We start from the raw sequence: 23,461 nt of genomic DNA on the forward strand, positions 1-23,461 counted from the left end.
ATTGTTCTTGTGCTCTGCTTTGCGTTGCTAAGGAGACGTGCCAAGAGTCAAACCAGGGCTGAGTACAGCTCAGTTCCTTCCATGTTTGTTACTTAAGTGACTCAGTTTATGCGGTCATTGCTGTAACAGCACAAGCTATGGCAAACCTTAAAAAAAAAAAAAAAAAAAAAGAAGTACATACATTTTTATTACATCAAACTGATAAGTTTAGCTTTTGAAATTATTTGGCATATTCCAAACAACCTAACATACGAAAAAGTAAGTACTCTGCTTAGAGCAATGTAATAATTATAAAACGTACAGAACTCCTTCTTTTAGCTAAGAGAACTGGATTAGGAACGGGGCTTATGGTGTTGTGAAAGAGCGCAAAGAATTTTCTTGTGCCTTGAGTTTGAGTTGTCTTCGATTACAGCCACTACAGAATACTGTGCGTTAAGGTTTGATGGGCTCTTCAGATCATGTGCACGCTATAGACAACTGCACAAAATTTTTAGCTATCTCACTTTAACTTTTTTGAAATTCTAATATGCTCCATGAAATGTAGTTCCCAAAACACACCATCCAGTTTGACCAACACAGTTTTTTAAAGATGTGGCCTTTTTCTCGATATGTATTTCTGGCTTCTTAATTAAAAAGAAATCAGGTATCCTAGATGTGTGGAATTATGACTGAGTCTCCTGTTGATTCCATCCATCAACATGTCTGTTTCTGATTCAGAACCACACTGTTTTTATGACTATAGCTCTGTACTTGAGGTTGGGATGGTGATACCTCTGGTAGTTCTTTGTTTATTCGGTTTTAGCTAATGATGAGTAATTTTGTTTTGTTTTGTTGTTCCTATATGAAGCTGAAAATTGTCTTTTCAAGATCCGTGAAGAATTGCGTTGAGATTTTAATGGGGAATTGCACTAGATTTGTATATAGCTTTTGGTAGGATGTCCATTTTTACTGTATTAATCCTACTGATGAATGAGCATGGGAGATATTTCCAACTTCTGATATCTTTCTCATTTTCTTTCTTCAATGACTCGACATTTTTTTTGAAAGTCATTATTTCACTTGCTTAGAGTTGAAAATATTTTCATTTGTGAAACGTATTCCCTGGTTTCTTGCTCATTCCATTTGACATTTGTATATACGAAGGCTACTAGTTTTTATGAATTACTTTTGTACCGAGCTATTTTGCTGAAAGTGTTATAAGCAGTCAGGGTTCCCTGGTTGGAGTTTTTAAGAGTCACTTATGTATACTATCATATCAGCTCTTATGTGGGGCATTCAGCAGACGAGACTGCATAGACACAGGTTTAAATCAATAGAAAGTCTATAATTCATCTGGCGACCCCCACTGGGTGTTTGTGATCTCAGTGTAGCCCTGGGCCTTCCTCAGGGTGAGCTTTCAAGCACACAAAAATGTCTCAGTTGATATACTTCAGTTAACAAGAGCAGTGAGCCGGAAGCTAAAAGGCAAGTTTGGTATTTCCCCAGAACTATGGATTTGATGGATAAGGTCTTTGTTTTTATTTGGGCACGTGGTGTCTATGTGCTGAGTTTTACAGGCTGAATGGTGCTTTCATCATGGAGTCAGCTGTGCTAGGGTCTGGGGACCTACTACAGTCTGGGGACCTGTTCTTATCTGCAAAAAAAGATACTTTGACTTATTTCTCTCCAGTTTGTATCTCTTTGATTTTCATTAGTTGTCTATTGCTCTTGCTAAGACTCCAAGTTCTGTATTGAACAGGTGTGGAGAGAGTAGTCAGCCTTATTTTGTTCCTTTTACTGGAATTGTTTTGAGTTTCTCCTAATTTAAGTTGTTGTTGCCAGTGGCCTTGCTGTAACCTGTCTTTATTGTATAGGTATGTTTCCTGTATCCAGAATCTGTCCAGGACCCTTACCATGAAGGGTGTTGGATTTTTCTGCAGCAGATGAGATGATCACGTGGTTTTGGTCTTTCAGTTTCTTTATGTGTTCAATTACATTTACTGATTTAGATATGTTGAGCCATCTCTGCATCTTTGTGATAAAGCCTACTTAAATCTAATTCTTAATTTTCTCTTTTTCCCCCCTGTTCTGAGGATCAAATGCCAGTGTACATAGATTTCAAAATCTGTAAGGTGCAAGTGCTAATTATGTTAATAAGTATGTTATTACCATTTCATCCCAATGAGCCTCTAAGGTTTGAAAGGGGCAGTGTCTTAGGGTTTTATTGCTGTGAACAGACACCATGACTAAGGCAACTCTTACAAGGACAACATTTAATTGGAGCTGGCTTACGGGTCCAAAGGTTCAGTCCAGTATCATCAAAGCAGGCATGGCACAGGAGAAGCTGAGAGTTTATCTTCATCTGAAGGCTGCTGGAAGACTAGCTTACAAGCAGTTAGGAGGAGTGACTTAAAGCCCAAGCCCACAGTGGCACACCTATTTCAACAAGGCTACACCTTCAAATAGTGTCACTCCTTAGGCTAGGCATACTTAAACCAGCACAGGCAGGAGAAGCAGCCTGAGAAAGTACAGTTACCCTTATCTATTACAGGGTCAGGTTTGAAGCCGGCAATATTGGAGGACACAAACAAATCACAGAGCATCCTGCTGAATCACACTTCACATGCCTTCCTAGACCTCTGGGAGACATTTTCTGATTCTCCTGGAGTTGGGTTAACCATTCTCCTTTAGGTATCAAACTTAAAATGAAATTAAACGCCAATTTAAAAAAGGACGGAGATGGCTCAGAGGTTAAAAACAGAGTGTTCTCTAGAGAAAATGAGTTGAACTCCCAGAACCCACAAAACCGTCTGTAACCCCACTTCTAGGGACTCAACATTCTCTTTGGGCCTCCAATGGTATTGCAAACACAAGGTGGGTGTTTGCAAACACACCTGCCGGCAAAACACCCGTACGAATAAAAGCAATGAAAACAGCCTTGCTCAAATTCTTACCAAAATAATTTTTCTTAATTGTGCCTGAAAGCGTGTGACTCATACCTAGGTCCTTTACCACTGTAACCCTCCGGCACACAGTAGGCTCTCCGTCCAGATCTGTGGCACGATTGACTTTGCCATGCACTCAAGGCATGGTCTTTTGGTAACACAAGCAATGCTGCTAACTAGTGAGCAGCAGCCGGGCTCTTTGCAGACCTCGGGGCGAATTCGGGCTGCCGCCGCCATGCAGGTGATGCCCGTCACCTCTCCTTCCTTGGGTCTGCAGTCTCCTTCTTGGGATTCGGGGTGGCGACCGTCGCGTCGCCGTGGAGACCAGCTAGCTGTGCGGGGAGGGAACTACATTTCCCAGCTACTCCGGGGCGCGCGGCCGGGTGCGGCGCGGGGGGCAAGTGCAGCAGGCCCGCTGCGCACCCGGCTCCGCTCCCCGTCGCGCTGGCCGCCCGCCCTGGCCTCCGCCTGGGGATGAGGTGGGAGGCGCTAGAAGCCACTTAGCTACAGCCTGGCGCCCGATGCGGCGCTCGCTCGCAGCCCCCGCCACCGAAGCGCCCGCCAGGCACAATGCAGCACTGAGGCAGCGGCGGCTGCGGCAGCGGCGCGGGCTGGGAAGGGGCGGCCGGGAGCCCGAGGCCGGGGCCCGAGCAGCTGAGCCGCGCCACCATGCAGGCAGCGGCGGCCGCGTCCTTCTGGCTGCTCTGCGTCTTGGGGACCTGCCCCCTGGCGCGCTGCGGTCCGCCAGGTAAGTTCGCAGCTGCCCGGGCTTCCAGGACTCTTTGGAGCCCCGAGCCACCCCCCCCCCCGAAAAGCCGCACCCGCGTTTCCACAGTGCGCGGGGCTTTTTATTTTTTATTTTATGTTTTTGAAGGGCGGCGAGGAAGGGGCAAGCACACATGTGTGGGGGACACGAGGATGCATCAGCAATCTGGGGTCAAACGCTTTCCCCGCCCTGAAGAAGATTCTCTCCTTCAGGAGACTGGGAAAGGGGTGCCCTGCTTCTGGGCCCGGAGATGCTCTTGAACGAGCTGGTCCTAGGGCTCTCCAGCTGGTGTCTTTGCGTCCTTCCCAGTTGGATCCAGGAGGGAGGAGGCGGGGGAATTTTCGTAGGGGTGATGAGGACCGCAGGATGGAGGACTGTGGGGTCAGGGTCATTTTTTTTTTTAATTTATTTTATTTTATTTATTTATTTTTTTGCCGTTTCTCTCCACTACCTCCTTCCCTCCTGCCTGCCTGCAAGGAGACGCCTCACTGCGAGAACTGGAGAGGGGCGACGAAAACCGCTTCCTGGAGCGCCAGAGCATCTTACCACTGCGCCTCATCTACCGCTTGGGCGGCGAGGACGAAACTCAGCACGACCAGCTCAACACCCGGGTGCGGGGTGACTCTGGCAGAGCGCAGGTGAGCGGCGGGGTGCGGGAGGTGGTCTGCGTTTGCTTAGGGTTGCCCTGGAGACGAGGTGTACCGGGTGAAAAGAGCACAGCCCTAATGTGACTTTTGCGTGATGCTCCCGGTGCAAGTGCTAAAAGGAGAGAAAAGAAGACGGGAAATAGGGAACCAAAAGAAATGCAGACCAAGGTTTTGCTGAAGTGGTAGGGGCTGGGGGTGGCATTGGATGCCCCTAGTAGCCTTGTAGCCTGAGCTAGGGACAAGAAGCACAGACCCCATCTCTGTAGTCAAGGGAAAACTGCACAGGATAGGAGGAGATTGTATTTAGGCAGGATATGCATCATCACCTTTGTTGTTTTAACTCTGAGGAGACATTATAACCCAAGATAATTACTGTAGAAAGGAGAGAGGAGAAGAAATCTAGGCACCCCTAAGAAACCAAACTAAAATCAACTACATCTCAGAATCACCTGGTCATGTAGATCTGTGAACACCAGAGACAGACCCATTCAGTCCTAACTCCCGAAAACGGGTCCTCCCCCACATCCTCCCACTGTTGGAACTAGAGTGGTATCGTTTTACCGAACACTTAAGTTGTTTAAAACAGTGATTTATTGCAGTTCCTGCATTTTAATCGACAGCAAACATCTATAGATAGAAATGAGTCCTGGCTAATTCTAGCAAATATTTTTGGGACCATGTAAGTGTTTTTATATTTGTATAGGTCAACCTGACAGTTTGTTCGTCTGCAAGTACATCTGAAGCTCGTGTAGTTGAAAATTGTTCTAAACTTTACTTAAGTAAAGCTAAGCTGGGCAGTTTCATACCGTACGTGCATTCAACACTAACAGAATTGTGGTGTGATAATGTACTCAGTTATTCGTAAGTGTGAGATATCCAAAGAGTGAAAAATATTTAAGTCTAATTCACTGTCAAATAATTGGCTTCATTGAAATTTTGTTGACATAGGTAGACATTCAGGGTTACTTGTAATAGCCATTGATGTTAGATTAATGTAGTAGAAAACCTAATATATCCAGCCCTTAATGAAGGTTTTTATTATTTGAATTAATGTTTGGCAGAAGCCTATTTCTTATTTTTTTATTTTTTTTTTAATTTTGGCTTGTTTGCATGGAAAACCTGCAGAAGGGAACCTGTGCCTTATTTTTCAGTTAGTTAGTAATTATTCTTGTGAGGGGATATTCTGATGCTTGTTGGTAGCCGTTCTTTAAAAAAAAAAAAAAGTCCAGACACACACAAACTAAACGGAGGAATATAGTGAGTCCCAGCTTCAGTGTTTGGTAACTTCCACTCTATCTCGCTTTTCTCTGCCTCCTGCTGGCCTTCTCTCCCTTTCTGTATCACTTTGAAGCAAGCAGATGACGCTTTATTTATTAACAGTTTAAGTAATAAAACTCTGAAAGGTAAGGGTTATTTGAAAAATGTAATTGTGAATTGGCCCATTAAAATAAGATTAATGCTTTGATACTATAAAGCAACCACTTTTTCAGAAAAACTTTTACTTATCTCAAAATTTGCATATATATATATATATATATATATATATTCATTTTGAGCCAGAGCTAAAATAAAGGGCACACTTAGTTTATTGACGCTTTCTCCCACCTATGCTTCTGTTCTTATTTTAATTTTCCCTCCAATTTGTTCTTATTTTTAATTTTTCTCGTAATTTATTTGTTGAGATATGAGCTTCTTCATTCTGTATAGAGTTTTCCTTGGTCAGGAATTTGCTGATGTCGACAGTGTGTTAGAACAGGCCCCAGGGAAGGGAAGGGAGGACGGAGAGGAGCAGTGATGAGAGAGGGATATGAGGGAGCAGACTCAGGGCCTCTGCCTCCACGCCTGCCCACTTCATGATGGTGAAAGGCCACTACTTTTGAAAAACTGGCTATTTTTTTTCTCTCTAAATGTTTCTAGAACACCACTTCTGAGATGTTTTGACTCAGATGGGTCTCTCCATTCGGGGCAGAAAATATAGGCCCTTCAGAAGTAAACTTTACAGCTGAGGTTAATGAGACTGTGGTTTGATAGAACTTAGACTAAACCGCTTGAGTAGATTATTAATCCGAGTTAGAAGTGGGATCAACACTATTATAATTATGGCAGATTATCCTTGGTATCTAAACGTACGCACAGCACATTTTGTTGTTCCTGTCACCTGGGGAGTCAGTGTACTTTGTCAGGATCCTTAGAAGGCAGCAGGATACCACAGAGAACAGGCAGAAGCCCCCAGACCAACATTTTCTACAGTAAGGACAGTAATTATCTTGTCTGTTAGGCATTCCTGGTTTCCAGAGAGCTATGATTTAACCTGAAGGTGTGTTGATTTTATATAGCTTGTTACTATTATTAATATTTTTTTTGGTAAGCAGAACTTTTGGCACTTGTAGGTACCCATGGATATTTTTAGCATTTTCCTTTGTATTTCAGAAATAATATCTGAATGATTTTTTTTTGATCTCCATAATGTATGTGTGTGTGTGTGTGTGTGTGTGTTGATCTAATAAGGTATGTGTGTGTGTGTGTGTGTGTGTGTGTGTGTGTGTGTGTGCGCGCGCGCGCGTGTGTGCATGTACTTGTGTGGGAGTGTGTGGGCTTGATTCATTTATTGACTCATTAAGAGGAATTTATTTACTTGAGCTCTTGCTAGTTAGCCTTTTAAAGTAAATCAAGGCCATAGGAATTTAGGAATCAAAGACACGGTTGTAGCCTTTTAGGGGTTTACGAACAGCCAGGAGAATGAGTGAACGGATGAACACCCTTCGGTCTCGAGGTGATTACAGAGGGCGGTAGAGACAGTGGAAGCCCAGCACTTAACCCCACAAGGAGTCCCTGGGCTCTCCCAGGAGGTGCCCTCTGATTGATCACGGTACAGAGAGGGACAGTAAGTCCAGTCGCACAAGGAAGCCAGGACTTGCAGATGAGATTTGGGGGACCCGTGTGAGAAGAATGTAGCTTCTAGATGCTGCAGCAGGTTGGTTCTTGATGCTCTGAGGAGTTGGGACGTGGTTCTGCAGGCTGTTTAAGCCTTTGGGCAAGGATTAACTGGTTAAATTCATGAGCCTATGGTGTTCTAGCATTACGGAAGAATAATTGTAATTTTCAAGACTGAGCGGGCTTATTACTCACTTGCATTCACTGATAAATTCCAGTTCATATTATTAAGCTTTGCAAGAGCTAAGCTCCCAAACATACTAAGGACACCGGATGAGTGGCGTTTATAAAGCACCCAGAGCAATGCTCGGCACATAGTGAGTCTCCAGGAGTCTTTTAAGTCACAGCCACTCCCTCGGGCAGCTTGAGGACTGTTTAGAATTTTTATAATATCATTTGAATGCAGAATGATGCCCTAATTACCTGAATTTAACACATTCCCTGAAGTTAGAAATTACTCATTTTTTTTAAACATAATGCAATGCAATGGAATAGCCACAGAAGGAAGGGACCTTATAGGCCATTCAAATTAGTTCCGAGATTCCCTCTTACTTGATAGGCTCAAGACATTGACCAAGGGATGGGAGTCACCGTTGTAGTCTTCAATGGTTTCGTTCTCCAAGCTCACAAAGACTGAACATCAAACTTCTTTTCTTATTCATGTGAGCTTGTTTCAGTTTTCATCCGTAGATGATAATTTGAAGCTTTTGTTTTAGAAGGAATTTCATCTTGGTTCTGCCTGAATGGTGATGACTTAGTGTGAAATGGTGCTCTTACTGATGCAATTCAGTATTGTGAGATTTTTTTTTGTTTGTTTGTTTATTGCATACTGGGTTACTCCAGTTCTTACCAATTCTTATTGTAAATGGGGTGATCACCCTGTGTACAGGCTTATGATGCCATAAAATACTAGAAATTGTAGTCAAAATGATTCATAGTTGATTGTGAGTAACCTTGCTGTCTTCAGGGTTGTACCAAGATCATCTTTAGCCATAAAATATTCAGAATATGCAGGCTTTTTTCTTCTTTCTTGACAGTATTTATGCTAAGGTAAATATACATCTATCTATCTATCTATCTATCTATCTATCTATCTATCTATGGTAAAACATTTTTTTCATGAATTCCTGTGAGGAGTCATCTACAGAGAGCTTCACTGATGGTTTAATATTGATAACCTGCAACTGCTATCTTAAATAAATGTACTATGGCATCAGATAACTTATTTTGTGATTATATTTACCTTTAAATTCTGTTACTTAGTTTGAAAATACCCAGTGACTTCTGCATTCAACATAATTTCTTCTGTCAGAAGTATTGTTGTCTGCAAATAAAAGATCTACTTTCTCCCTCCTTCTCCTCTGCAAAGTATTAACAGCGTCTTAAGGAGTTGTCAAGCAGAGACAGGGACATGGATCTCTAACTCACCACCATTTTATTTATTTATTTATTTATTTATTTATTTATTCATTCATTCATTCATTCATTCATTCATTCATTTATTAATCCATTCATTCATTCATTCATTCATTCATCCATTTTTTCATTAGATATTCTCTGCATTTACATTTTAGATATTATCTCCTCCCCCTCCCATTGCCACCATGAAGGCGCTCTCTCTCCCAACCTCCCTCTCCTAACTCAGCACCTTGGCATTCCCCTAAGTTGGAAAAATGAGCCTTCCCTGGACCAAAGGCTAGATAGATACCCCCATTGATGCCAGAAAACGCTATCCTCTGCTGCATATGCACCTGGGGCCATGGGTCTCTCCATGTGTGTTCATTGGTTGGTGTTTTAGTCCCTGGGAGCTGTGGTGGGTTTGGTTAGTTGATCATTTTGTTCTTCCCATGGGGTTATAGACCTTTTCAGCTCCTTCATTCCTTTCTCTAGCTCCTTCATTGGGGTCCTCATGTTCAGTCTGATGGTTAACTGCAAGCATCCTCTTCTGTATCCCTAAGGCTCTGGCAGAATCCCTGAGGAGGCATCTATATCAGGTTTCTGCCAGTAAGTACTACTTGGCCTCAGCTTGGGTTTAGTGGCTGCATATGGGGCGGATCCCCAGGTGAGGCCGCCTCTGGATCTCAATCCCTACTCCTCTGTTTGTCCCTTTATTTCCTTCCATGAGCATTTTGTTCTCCCTTCTAAGAAGGACTGAAGCATCCACCTTCTGGCCTTTCTTCTTTTTGAGCTTCATAAGGTCTGTGAATTGTTTCTTGGGTATTCTGAGCTTTTTGGGCTAGTATCAGCTTGTGAGTGCATACCATGAGTGTTCTTTTGTGACTGGGTTACCTCACTCAGAATGATAGCTTCAAGTTCCATCCATTTGCCTAGGAATTTCATGTAGTCATTGTTTCTAATAGCTGAGTAGTACTCCATTGTGTAAGTGTACCACACTTTCTGTATCCATTCCTCTATTGAAGGACATCTGGGTTCTTTCCAGCTTCTGGCTATTATAAATAAGGCTGTTATGAACATGGTGGAGCATGTGTCCTTGTTAGATGTTGGAGCTTCCTTTGGGTATATGTTCAGGAGTTCACCACTATTTTATAACCATTAGTGGGTGGAGCAAAAAGCACAATGAAGGCAAGGTGCAGCAGAAAGTGCTCTATTTGTGTTTTTTTTTTTCCGAGTATATATATATATATGCCATGGAATCTGAGCTGCCTTCGATACCATGCTGCTCCCTCTGAGGGCACTGAGTCAGCCTGGCAGTCAGCTGTCCACAGCACAAATCCCCCAGTGGAAGAGTGCTCCAGGAATTATAACTTTCATGGTAACTTGCCGGGTTAGTACAAACATCTTTGTTTTCTTCTAAATGTGCTTTCTTTAAACTAAGCAGCTCCATGTTAGTAAAGTTTCGCCACAAGCAGCAGGCAAGAAACATTTCACAGTGCACATATTTTACAGACACACATACTTGTAGTTATCTATGCAATTCCACACAATTGTTTTGTTGTGCACAAAGGAATCAGTTTTGGATCGTTTCTTCACAGCTATGTGGAGAAGCTTCTGAGTTCATAAGGAATGCTCTTAGTTTTACTTGCTTTGTCACACTGCAAACCATGCTGTGGGCTTTTTTTATTGTTCCAGAGCCGTTTTTGGAGTGAGACCTGTTCTTTTTCTCCTGACTCGCTTAGAAAGGAATCTGTGACATGGTTACCATCCCACAGCTCCGGTGAGGCTAAGCTAGGGCCACATCTATCACAGAGTCTTGAGGACTAACCCCACGTAGAAAGAAGATGCTCATCCACTTGGGACGGGTGGAGGATGGGGAAGAAAAGCGAGAGACTGAGAGGACTAGTGGGAAGAAGGAAGGGAAGGAAAGTGAGAAAGAAGATGTCAGTGTTACCATGTTTGTTGTATATTAAAATGTTTACTATGTGGTAATTCTCTGGTGGCTTTTATATGTTAAATCGACTTTTTAGTGCTTGATGTACTCTTTCATGCTCACGGAAGTCTAATGGTAGGTCATAACTTGATATCACTAATGAAGCTAACAGGGGATTTGAACTCAAAAACTTCAGCTCCACCTCACTGGCTGAATCCTCACGTTAGACAGCATTCAAGACATGTAGATGTCTTTGGCATCAGAATCAAAGGTTTTTCTTATTTCCCCCAGACTTATACTTTTACTGCCTCAAAAATACCTGTGTTTATATTTAAAGTTATAGTACTATGAAGAGAGTTGCTGAGCACAGTGTGTGTGTGGGGGGATCTTCAGCTTTACTAACTTAATAAGTAATGGAATATATGGCAGACATTTGATATCCAAAAGCAGGTTTCAAAAGAAGTATCTGTTGATATTATGTTGATGATTAATATTTTCATTGTAAGCCCAAGTTTTAGTATTCAGCAGTAAACATCAAAATTATATACGCTCTTGTAGCCAGAGATTTGTTAACAGAGGCATTAAATGCTAAACAGAAGTCTATAATTATATATTCCCCCATCCAAGGAAAGGGCTCAGTGTATCTCTTAGGTCCCTATAGTTCCAGTAGCTTAAGGGTCCCACATGTCAAATCATTCAGGTAAAACAGATTAATAATAACCAAAATGATAAGTTCCATGAATGTCTGGTTGGAGATGTTTATTCTGGTAATAAAAGTACTAGAAAGAAAAAAAGTTTGGAAGCAACAGTTGAAAAGTATAGGAAATCATTTTTCTAAATGTGTTCCATGTACCCTAAGCACTGGGATGAGTGATTTATAGTCATTATTTTTAATGATGAAGTAGATACGTTTATACCCACTTTGTAGGTAAGTGAATTAGCTTTCACATGCTCATATAGCTTAATAAAGGGGTAGAAATGGGAGAATAATTCTGAAAGGGAAATAAAGGAGTCTTTAACACAGTTTTTGTTAGTAATTTATCATGGATTTCTGTTTATCTATGTTAGGATACACCAACATCATTCCTTTAAGAAACTCCTGATCCTTACTGAGCTCCTCCCTGGATAACTTGTAATTATTTTACATATAATTAAAAATTACATGTATTTAAAAAAATACTTAACATCAAAACTGACTTTCACTTCACTCCCAATCCTAGTTCCTTTTAAGATAAAAACCTATTCGCTTTTTTCCAAGAGAAGCTCTTACCTATAACTGGATTTTGAAAATAAAAGATTCTGCATCACAATCCAGCAGTTCTAGTTGGAAGGAGAGGAAATTTAGAATTTAGTTACTCCTCCTTCCCCAGATTTTGCTTATTTGTATCTAAGAGGTTTTCAAGGTCATGTATTTGAGCCGGTTAAATGAATGTAAATCTTATCTGTTTCAGAAATCAGTGTTATACTCGGGCAGGAGATCTTTTAGCAGAGCTGCCCTTGTGGCTCGATTTCTGCTACTGTGAGGAAAGATCACTAGATTGCTGAGACTAGACGTGGATGATGGCTTTCTGGAGCTAGGCCTGAGGAGCTCTTGTCTCGTTCCACGAGTGGTTTTATAATGTTCTACCAATGCAGTCGAAGGTGGAGCTCACCGTCTTAGTGGATCATTTCTCTGGTGCATATAGCTTTATTACTAGGTGTTGGTTTCTGTTCTTCTTCTTCTTCTTTTTTTTTTTTTTGTTTTTTGTTTTTGGATATTTGTTCTTTAGTAGGCTAGTCTCCTCCACCCGTGAGATTACCTTGCTGGCAGACAGTTTGATGTTCCTGGTGATCACTCAAGCTTTTCTTCAGTTTCTCGTTCTGTGGGTTAAGCAGCAAGGCGCTTGAGAAGAACCGCTCCTTCATATAACTGGGTTCTGCAGATCTCCTTGAATCCCCTAGTGTGCTTTAATGTGTTTAGAGTGTCCTGCCCAGGGTTCTGTCTAGAAACACAATTGTCAGCTGTCAGCAGGTACAAGTGACAGCCAAGGCTATGCATAGTATGGCTTTATGAATACAGGGTAGCCAGCTGGCTAAAAAAGTGACCTGGGATCATCCAAGTGTGGGCAGGAGGGAGCGGACTTCGAGTAAGAGTCAGGGAGAAGGTGAGGGTCTGGGAAGAGGCTGGGTCCATTGTACTAGAATGGGCCAGGAGCCTCCTGGCTCAGCTTAGACAGGGCTACTTGGAAGGGTCTGGTGTACTTCCAGTTTTAGCCTCAGCCATTCAGTTTTTTAGTGACTGACCTTAATTTTGATTCTAAGGTCATAACAGGAGTGTGTTTAGCCAGGTTTGTCCCTTGGGCCCTGAGGGTGCATCTGTTCTCCTGTGAGGACTACATTTGTGGTTCAGCCAGAAGAACCCTGTCTTCCTCATTTTCTTTTCCTTACTTTCACTCCTCCCCTCATGTCTGCCTCCTTCCTACTTCTTCCTTCCTCTTTGCTTTCATTCCTTCTGGTTTCCTTTTCTCTTATTTCCTTTCTTATCCTTGCTTGGTCTTCCTAAAGTTCCTCGGGTTTGTTGGGGAGGGCTTAAGAAGCTTATTCTTAAGGAGTCTAGAGCATTGGGCCTGGGTCAGGAGATGTCACCTAGCTACACGTGGATTTCCGAAGTCATGCAGGACTTTTTTTTTTTAACTTGCTTCTCTAAATATCATACCTGAATTGTATAAAATGAGCACTAGTTCACTTTGAATAGCAAGCGATGCTCACTAACGGGATGTTCCGTGAACGAGCCTATATAAACTCCAGTTTAGAAGCTAAACAATCACTGAGATGAATTCTTGAGTCGAGCAATTTTTCTTAATTGTTTGCCGTACTTGCAGAGTTATTTTCAAGGGGGATTTTTGGTTCCCTTAAGCTTAGCTATAGTTAGTACTTTGAAACATATTGCAGAAAACCTTAGAATCTACTTAATAAGAGTGGTGAGAATTTTAAATAGTTCATTTTCAAAGTCACCACTATGCTGAATAATTCACTCACTGTTTCTTAAGAAAGGGTTTTTATGGATGTCGGTAGCGACTTAAACATTACCAAAGGTGATAAAAGTTTGGATTCTGGACCAAAACCAATATTTACTTATTTTGATCCTGTTTCTGGCTTAAATGTAAATGGCTCACTGCCTTCTCTCTAGCTTAGCGTCTCATAAAAAAGCCTCTCGGTTGGCCCAGGTATTGACTGGGTAGAACGTATGGAAGCCCTGCGCTCATTGCTTTCACTAAGGTGGGCCCGTTCTGATCGGGTAGGTCACTGGAGCTAAGACTTTTTTCTTCTTCTTGTTTTGCTTTATATTAAACATCAGTGTATATAGTGGCTTCCCGGCCAGTATTAAATTTATTCTTTTATTTTTATTTTTTATTGATCATTCCACTTGTTTACATCTCAAATGACATCCCACTCCCTGGTTACCCCTCCATCCCCCCATCCCACAGCTGTCCTCTCCACCCACTTCCTTTGCCTGTATGCGCATGCTCCCCAACCCACCCACTTCCTTTGCTTGTATGCGCATGCTCCCCAACCCACCCACTTCCTTTGCCTGTATGCGCATGCTCCCCAACCCACCCACACTCTCCCACCCCACCGTCCCAGCATCCCCTGTGCTGAGGCCTCAAGCCTCCCCAGGACCAAGGGCCTCGCTTCCTGTTGCTGTCAGGCAAGGCCCTCCTCTGATACGTATGTATCTGGAGCCATGGATCCCTCCAGATACACTCCTTGGTTGGTGGTCTAGACTGGGAGAACTGGGTGGTCAGGCTAGCCTAGGTTTTTCTTCCAATGGGGCTGCAGCCCCCCTCCACACCTCCAGTCCTTTCACTAGCTCCCCCACCAGGTCCCCTGAGCTCAGTGTGATGGCTGGCTCCAAGCATCCACATCTGCATTGGAACTAAGACTTTTAATCACACCACCAGGTCAAAATTGGCAAAAGCGTGGACACTGAAATAAGGTTCTTGTGTAATTGAATTTCTGACATAGATTAGCACAGGGTAGCCATTGTTCTGGGACGGTCTAGCAGAGGCAATGTTCCCTCACAGTTAAGAAGGGGAAGTTCTATTAACTTTATTTCTATTAAGCAGTTTAATATGAAACGGAGTTGTGAGTGTGGATTAATGCGTTTAAATATTCTGATGATAAAAATCTTAAAGCTTGCTGTATGGGTTGAGAAATATTTTATTTTTAGCTTAAATGCATAGAAAAGCACAGGTCAAAGGGCATGTACCCTGGTGCTATCGTATTCTGCCCCAGCGTTGAGTAGAGACAGTCATGTAAGAAGCACCCAGCAGAGGGGTGTTGATGGCGTGCATTCAGAGGACTCCATTAGTGTTCCTGCTGCAAATCCTTGTTCTATGAACTGTAAACCCTTGTTCTTCGAACCGTTCCTTGGTTAATAATGCTTTTCGCCTCTTTCTTTGTTACCTGTCCGGGAGCTCTGCCACGATCCTGTTCACCACGTTCTCGAGAACATAGGAAATGCTTCTCTGCAACCTTCCGTGGCTCGTGCCTTTCTTCCTCTTTCTGTAAAGCACCCCTGTTTCCCTGACAAACAAAAGCAGGCGTCCGGAGGGTGGCTTGCACCAGTGTTGGAACGTGCGCTGGATGTAGCTTACTTTTGGGATTTGGAAATGTGTCACAGCCCAGCAAGGTCTTCATTTCACCACTCACTGAGTGGTGGTATTTCGTGCGATCCCCTCCTCTTTCTCTTGGATTCCACTTCAGTCGGCTGTCATTCATTTTCCTCATTGTGTGTGTATCAAAGCTCCTCTGCGCCGAAACCCTCCTTTATCACATCATTGTCCTGACTCTCGCTCTCCTTACTCTCCCGGTGCCCAGCTTCTGGTACTCCAGCCTGGCAAACAGGACACTTGGGAAGTCTGGGACAGGGTCCATGGCTGCAGGGTCGTGAAACTGTGCCGTAATGCCGCAGGACGCATATTCAGCATAAAGGAATGACGAGGCATTTTACAGGCTGCTTGGAGTCAGACTTGCCTCGGGCGTGGCGTGAAATTGTGTGGACTGTGGGCGGGGATCCAGACACTGATACCTGTGTGAAGTTGTTTCCCAGAGATCGACTGTAGTCTTGGATGTCAGACTTGGTCATTCATCCTTACTTGGTCTGGTGCTCCGCACTGTGTGTGGCCCACAGTAGGTACTCAGTAAACGGTTTCAGTTTGGTTTTGCCTCAATTTTCTGTCTCAAAGATATGAAGAGAAAAAAAAAAAAACCTGCAACCTCTGTGTTACTGACTGATAGAGTTTCGAGGCCTTTGCCAGTTATACATTCAAGTTTTCCGTCAGGTAGCGTCAGAGAGGAACATGACCCTCCTCCGGTACTTAGTTAGGTCTAATCTCTGCTCTCTTGCCTTCCTTTTCCACACGTATTCCTGCCGCTGCAGCGGAGCACTGTGCGCATGCGCAGCACGCCCTGGTTCTCTGAGAACATGCAGAGTGACCCTTGAACTGAAATCAGAGCCCTCTTTGCTTTGACCCCCAAGGCAGAGCTTGTCAGAAAAGTCAGAGTCCTGGTGCCCAGAGGGGCGGATGGCAGAGGACTTGGCAGGAACGGCAGGGACGTGGTTAGCTGTGAGCCTGCTGGCCTTCCACCACATAAAGCTGTCGTACTGTCATGGACTCTTACATCACCTTGACACAATCACTCAAGTCAGCCATGGCCCCGTCTCCCCTAGCAAAAATAAATCCAAGCAGTTTAACCTTCGTGGCCGAATTTATTCAGCAGACTGTCATTTGCTGCCAAGAGCAGCATTTTCTTTGAGACGATGATGTTGGTCTTTGTAAGAATGGCATTTCTGATAGATTTGAATTCATGTAACATATTCGGGTGAGGATTTCCTTGAATGGCCATTCTTTCATTTTTTAACTAAAGTTTTAAACTAAGGCAGTATTTAATTTTTTTTCTCCTAAGGCTAAATCTTAGGTAGTTCTTGTCTTATAATTTTGCTTTAATTATTGTCCTAATCTTTATCTTAATTTTATGAAAATGTATTATTTAATACGAATAAAGCTATGTGCTTTCACACCAGTTAATCATTTGTAAGTAGTTCCAATAGGCAGTAGATACAAGCATAGTATGAAACTTAGTAACAATATAAACTGAAACTTTATTAATTTTTGTACTTGACTTTTAAAGACCACTTAATGAATGAATGACTCTGTGCATGTGTGCGTGTGTGCGTGTGTGTATGTGTGTGTGTGAACATTTGCCATGTGAATATGTGGAGGTCAGAAGAAAACCTGTGGGTGTCAGTTCTCTTCCATTGTTGCTGTTCCCAGGGATAGACCTGAGGTCACCAGGCTTGGAATCAGGCCCCTTTACCCTTTGCGCCATCTCAGAGCATCTCCCACCCCCTTCTTTTTTGGAGATCTTACAAAGTACCTCAGGCTGGCCTTGAACTCTCAAGTCTCTTGTTCTTGTCTCTACAGCTCTAGGGTGAGGATTACAGGTGCCAACCACCATTGGCCGAGCTTACTCTAATGTTGATGACACATGCTAATAGAAGATTTAATATTCTTAAACATCTGAGATGGTTACGCACAGGGCGTACCAGGAGATCTCCATGCTCCCCAAAGAGCTGCACATGTTAATTCTGGAGAAGAAACCGTAGAGGACAATACTGTGGTCTAAGTAGTTTTGTGTTTATAGTGTAGTGTGAGTGGAGAACCTGAAAACAGGGTTTAGTAGGAGCGACATCCCGTGTCTATACAGAAAAGATGCCATGTTAAAAAATGAGCATCAAGCCATATTGAACTCGGGTTGGAAGAAGTTCAATATGGCTTTGTGTCTGGTCTCAAAATGGAAAACCGTGTTCCGAAGGAACCAGAGCAGCTGAGGAAGCTGTTCATTGGTGGTCTGAGTTTTGAAACCACAGGACAGCTTAAGAGGACATTTTGAGAAACGGGGCACAATGACAGACTATGTGGTAATGAGAGATCCTCAAACAAAGCATTCCTGAAGCTTTGGTTTTGTGACCTACTCTTGTGTTGAAGAGGTGGATGCTGCAATGTGTGCTTGGCTGCATGAGGTTGATTGGTGTGTGGTAGAACCAAAGAGCACTGTTTCTGGAGAGTCTGTAAATCCTGGTGTCCATTTAATGGTGAAGAAAATTTTTGTTGGTGGTATTACAGAGGATACAGAAGAATATAATCTGAAAGACTATTTTGAAAAGTATGGCAAGATTGAAACCACAGAAGTTATGGAAGACAGGCAGAGTGGGAAAAAGAGAGGATTTGCTTTTGTAACTTTTGATGATCATAACACAGTTGATAAAAGTGTTGTTCAGAAATACCACAGTATTCATGGGCATAACTGCGAAGTGAATAGGGCCCTTTCTAAACAAGAGTTGCAGTCTGCTGGATCTCAGAGAGGTCATAGAGGTGGATCTAGCAACTTTATGGGTCGTGGAGGAAACTTTGGAAGTGGTGGAGGAAACTTTGGTTGTGGAGGAGACTTTGGTGGAAGAGGAGGCTGTGTTGGTGGAGGTGGTGGCAGCAGGGGTAGTTATGGAGGTGCTGGTGATGGATATAGTGGATTTGGAGGTGATGGTGCAGCTATGGTGGTCCTGTTACAGTAGCAGAGGAGGCTATGGAGGTGGTGGACCAGGTTATGGAAACCAAGGTGGTGGATACAGTGGAGGAGGAGGAGGAAGGTGTCATGTTTACAGTGAAGGAGGACATTTCGGTGGAAGTAACTATGGTGGTGTTGGGAACTACAATGAAGTTGGAAATGATAGTGGACAGCAACCATCAAATTATGGACCCATGGGGGGCAGTTTGGGTGGAAGAAGCTCAAGCGTCCCTGTGGATCTGGAGGTGGAAGTGGTGGATAAGGAAGCAGAAGGTTTTATAGTAAAACAGAAACAGCTACAGTTCTTAGCAGGAGAGAGAGCGAGGGGTCATCGGGAAGGCTGCAGGTTACTCTGAGACAGTCGTCCTAAATGCACTAGAGGAACTGTAAAAATCTGCCGCAGGAGGAACAATGATCCACAGTCAGAAAAGTTACTGTAGCTTCAACAGGAAACCCTTCCTGTTCAGGACTGTCACAGCCACGGTTTGCAAAACGTGCAGCTATTGATTAGTGCAATGTGGTGTCAATTACACGTACATTCCTGAGTCTTTTATCTGTTGCAGCTTTGCCTTTTCCTTTCCCTTTTCAGCACCTCGGGCATGTAAATGGTAGTACCAGGAATAAAACAATTAGGGAATTTTTAACTTTTCAAAAAACATGATCATCAAGCATTATTTTAAAGAAGTAACTCCTTCGCTGTCTTTATGACGTCATGTAACCCGTGTTAGTCCCCAAAACATAAGGACTCTTGCTTTACTTATAAATATGTATGTATATAACTATACATTTACACCTTGTTGATTTGGTGTGTGTGTGATGGGGCACCAGACACCTCTCAGGACTTGGTTCTGTCCTTCCTGAAGATCAAACTCGGCTCGTCAACATTGGTGGCAGGTGCCATTACCTGCTGAGCCATCTCATTGGCCTTGTTTTCAGCAGATTTTTGTTTCTATAGATTTGCCTGTTCTCAATGCTTCAACTATGCCTTCCTTAGCTTAATGCTTTCAACATTGATCCACGTTATGTTATATGGCTTGTGTACTTCATTCCTTTTCATTGATGAATAATATTCCATTATTTATTCATTGTCTTAATGGGAATTTACACTAATTAAATTATTTTATTATGAGTAGGGATATTATTAATATCTGTACAGAAAATTCGGTGTGGACGTGTGGAGAAAGGAGCATGCCACAGAGCACAGTGTGTGTCATAAAACAATATCCTTGCTACATGTAATGGGATGTTTTTTCTTTCCCCACATTCTGTTTTATATTTTCTAAAATCCCTGGCGACGATAGATTATGGTGATTTTTTTTTTCTTGCCTGTTCCTTTCCCACAGAAAACCCAAACTGCAGCCCTGGGCAGGAGGGAGTGACTCTAGGCAGCAGGCACGCAAACCCTGTAGCCCTTTAGTGCTGCATTCTGGCCTTTCCTGGAGTGTTCCTCCAGTATTCTGCTTGTTTCCAATAATAACTTCACACTGAAACGATTCCTATACCATAAAAGTTTACCCTCTAAATGTATCATTAAGTGTGTTTTAGATACAGTTTTTAATAAGCCTGTAGTCATTTTCACTGTGGGGTTTTCCTCTTGTGTGGGTGGGGCTCTCCAGGTTTTTTGCAGTGGTGTTTGAGGGTGCTCCAGTATGCTGGCCAGATCGTTATCCCTTAACTCTGGGCTAGTGTTGGATGCAGCCTGCAACTTAGCTGAATCAGTTTCATTTTCTTGCAGTGGATTCTCATATTTAATAAATATTTCACCACTTAATCAATCAACCATGTGTTCCCAGATCTCTAACAGTTTTCAGCAAACATTCTTTCTAAAATCTGTTATTCCAAAGTTAATTGTTTGTGTTATTTTCCTGAAGAAATCATTAGGTTAGAAAAAGCCCATGTGCTATTTTTTTTTCTGTTAGCATCATATGTTCATAGCAGAAAGAGTTCAAGAGGAAAGCTCCCAAATGTGCTCAGTTTTGTTACTGCTGTTGACACTGGTGTGCATGGTGTGTGTGTGTGTGTGTGTATGTGTGTGTGTGTGTGTGTGTGTGTGTGTGTAGTGTGCATGTGTGGTGTGGATGTATGTGTGTGTGGGTATGGATATTTCATCTCTCTGAGGTTTTGGCCTCACATTTCACCTGAAGAGAGACATGGTCTACTTCTGTGCACCTCTAGGCCTTGTCCACCGGTGTGTCAGATATGTCTGAGCTGTTAATCACACCTTCTTACAGCCCCTGCTCTCTGCAATGTGTTGTCACTAGAATTGCAGATCCTTCATTTCTCTCCTTGTTCTTCTGTTCTTGAATAATACGAGGAGACTGGAAAGTATGTGGTAGACTTCGGAGTCTTGGTCTTTTTTTTTTTTTTTTTTTTTTTTTCTTTTTGGACAAGATCTTGCTGTGTTTATTTGGGCTGGCACTTGCTTTATCACCTAGGCCAGCCTCAGACTTCCTGCAGCCCTTCTGCCTCAGCTTCCTGCCTTTTGGGAACACAGGCCTGTCTATCATACTGAGCTCCATCGATTGTCAGACACTGCACATGCAGCGTGTGTGTGTGTGTGTGTGTGTGTGTGTGTGTGTGTGTGTGTGTGTGTTAATTCCTTTTAACGATTTGGGTTGTGGACTGGCATCTATTTAATTCACTTTGCCCCCATTTTAGCATGTGTACTAGCCGACAGTAAGTGCCCTGGGAAAGAAAACAGCATGGCAGTGGGGTCTTATGGTCTTGGATGGCAGAGCAGCATGAAGGTATAGGCTGTAGTCTCTCTTGCAGTGCTGGTGATTGACTTTAGGACTTGAGTGTGTTAGGCAAGCACTGTAGCACTGCAGTGATGCGCAGCCCTCATGTGGTGATCTTAGTAGGGTGGTCCATGAGTCCTCCTAGGGAAGATGGAAATAAATCTTGCACTCAACTAAGAGGGACATTCCAGAATGGAGTACCTAGTAGGATGACTCTAAGGCTGAAGTCTGTCTGTCAGTAGCAAGAAGACTACCCTAAAGAAGGGGGTGCTTACCAGCCTTTAATCCTAGCCCTCAGGAGAAGGCAGATCTCTGTGAGTTCGAGGCCAGCCGGTCTACATGGAGAGTCTGGGTCAGGATTACAGAGCTCTCGCAGGCCTGGAGCTCCCAGCCCAGGCTGGATCCAGTCTTATGTTGATCCTCCTGCTTGTACCTGCTGACTTTAGGGAAGAGAGGTGTGTACCACCACGGCCAACAGGAAAGTCTTACTGAGGGGGTCTTATTTGTGATTATTCTTGTCTGTGGCTGAGGGATGGTATTTGGAAGAATTCTTCTCTCTGGACCTATTTTTAGTTTCATCCCTGTAATGTTAAAATACTGGACAATCTCGCCAAGGAAGACCAGGTAGATGTTCAGTAAGGTTTCTGGAGGCAACCCAGTTTCCTTCTTGTCCCACGGTCTCACAATCCAGTACATCTGGGTTTTTCTCTGCAAAGCGGTATTATTTTTGTGTTCTTAAATGAACTTACACTTTACGGTTAATACAAGCATGGAAATAAGCTTCTTTTTCTGTGTTTGTAGATGTTTTCAGTTCGAATTTGCTATAAGAGCTTACGAAGTAGAGGAGCTTTTTTCTGTGCATGGAAGATGAGGGTGCTTCTAACTCACCTTTGAACATATCCGGTTTCACAAAGAGAGGAAGTAGACACAAACTGCATTAAGACACTTTTATTAGCTGTCTAAGAGGGAAAGCAAGATGATTCAGCATTGGAACTGACCGAGACAGGCATGAGAAACTATCTGAAGAACTTAAGCCAGGGCATAGCTTAGTGGGAGAGTGTGTGCCCAGTATGTCAGTCCCTGTGACCACAAACACGAACAAACTAATAAAAATATGCCTTATAAAACAAACTCATCATTCAGTTTTCGCAACGGGAGACTTAGTCATAATCTCCCTAAAGTCATACTCCCTAAAACTTAGTATTCCAATGTCTTATGCTGTCCCATGGGTGATGCATTTATAGGTCGTGTAGTTGAGTTGCTACTGAACTCGCTGGCAGACATGATGGGCGTATCGTTTTCAGTAAGATTCAGTGGAATGCACATTCCGGTAAAGACTTCGAGCTCTGTGACGGTGGTACTTGCTTATAACTCAATAACAAGCCACTGAAGTAGTTTCTATGAAAGCGATATTTACTATAGTCCTGACAAGTCTTCCCACGTTAGGCTAATTACAACTTACTAGACAACTTTTCTCCATACGATTATCCTGTCACAGCTGTCAGACTCGAATAGAAACCAAGTGTTAGGGGAACAGAGATGTTGGAGACAGACCCCTCAGACAGTGGTTAAAGACACTGTCAGCTAAGAGCATCAAGGGAAGCAAAATCAGTCTGACCACTGATCCCAGAGAAAATTTTGTTCCCATATCCTGTTTTTTTTGGTGCTTAGATGGTACTATTATATACAATACATCCTTGTAATTAAGCCTGTTGAGTCTTTACAGCACCTCTCAGAGGTTGGCATTTAATGAATCCAAAGCCAGAGACAAAGACAGCTGAAATAACTTACCCAAGATCACTCATTTAAAGAAGGGCTAGAGTGCGTGGTTAAGGAGAAAATGTGGCTCTAGAATCTGGAGCTCCACCATAGCTTTTGTTTTAGTTATTGCACAGAAGGAAAACTCTTTGAGGCCAGTTTTAAAAACTGGGCTATATTACTGCCTCGTGTCTCAGAAACGTACCTCGTCCGGCAGTAGAGGTCTGTGGGCACAGCCTTATCTTCCTCAGGGTCCACTGTGGTTTTCCTGGAGTCTTTGGCACACATTGCATTCAGGCTTGCTGGCTGTAAGGAAGATGGTGGAACATTCCAGGAAGGTCAGAGAAGGACAGAGATGGTGCAGTGGCATTTGCTGAGGATGCTGGTCTGGGGAATGTTCGAGTCAGGAGCCTTTGCCAGGAGGCAGTTTCTGAGAAACTCAGTGGGAGAGGTTCAGAGAGACTACCTACACAGTTTTGAGAAGTGAATAGTGCTCCCTGGGGGTCATTTCATAAATTAAGTGCAAAGTGACCTCTGTGGTAAGTGTTCATTTGCTTAGAACAACAAAGAGTGAACTATCACAAAACCGAATTTCACTTTTCCCTTTGAAAAAAGATTCAAGATTTCTGTAGGAATCCTCTCTTTAACTCAGCATGGTATAGGCATGAGTCCTCACACATTTACTAATTAGCGCCTTAGTAGAAGCTAGAACTACAGAGCATAGTTTAATTCAGCTTTGTATTAAAACACTAAACATA

At 43.0% G+C, this 23,461-nt stretch overlaps 1 protein-coding gene and 1 pseudogene across 2 annotated transcripts in view; both read left to right on the forward strand.

Moving 5' to 3' along the window:
• Positions 1-3,539: 3,539 nt before the first annotated feature.
• ADAM22 (ADAM metallopeptidase domain 22) overlaps positions 3,540-23,461 on the forward strand; it is a 217,288-nt gene continuing 197,366 nt past the window's right edge. Inside the window, exons 1-2 of the mRNA XM_080936202.1 lie at positions 3,540-3,672; positions 4,168-4,328. Coding sequence (XP_080792328.1) covers positions 3,594-3,672; positions 4,168-4,328 — 240 coding nt within the window. The 5' untranslated portion in view covers positions 3,540-3,593. The remainder of the gene's footprint in view (positions 3,673-4,167; positions 4,329-23,461) is intronic.
• On the forward strand, positions 17,437-18,577 carry LOC308435607 (heterogeneous nuclear ribonucleoprotein A1-like; annotated as a pseudogene). Its single transcript has one exon. The product of its transcript is annotated as a heterogeneous nuclear ribonucleoprotein A1-like (transcript).

This window comes from Micromys minutus, assembly GCF_963924665.1.
Source record: "Micromys minutus genome assembly, chromosome: 23".
Lineage (NCBI taxonomy): Eukaryota > Metazoa > Chordata > Mammalia > Rodentia > Muridae > Micromys > Micromys minutus.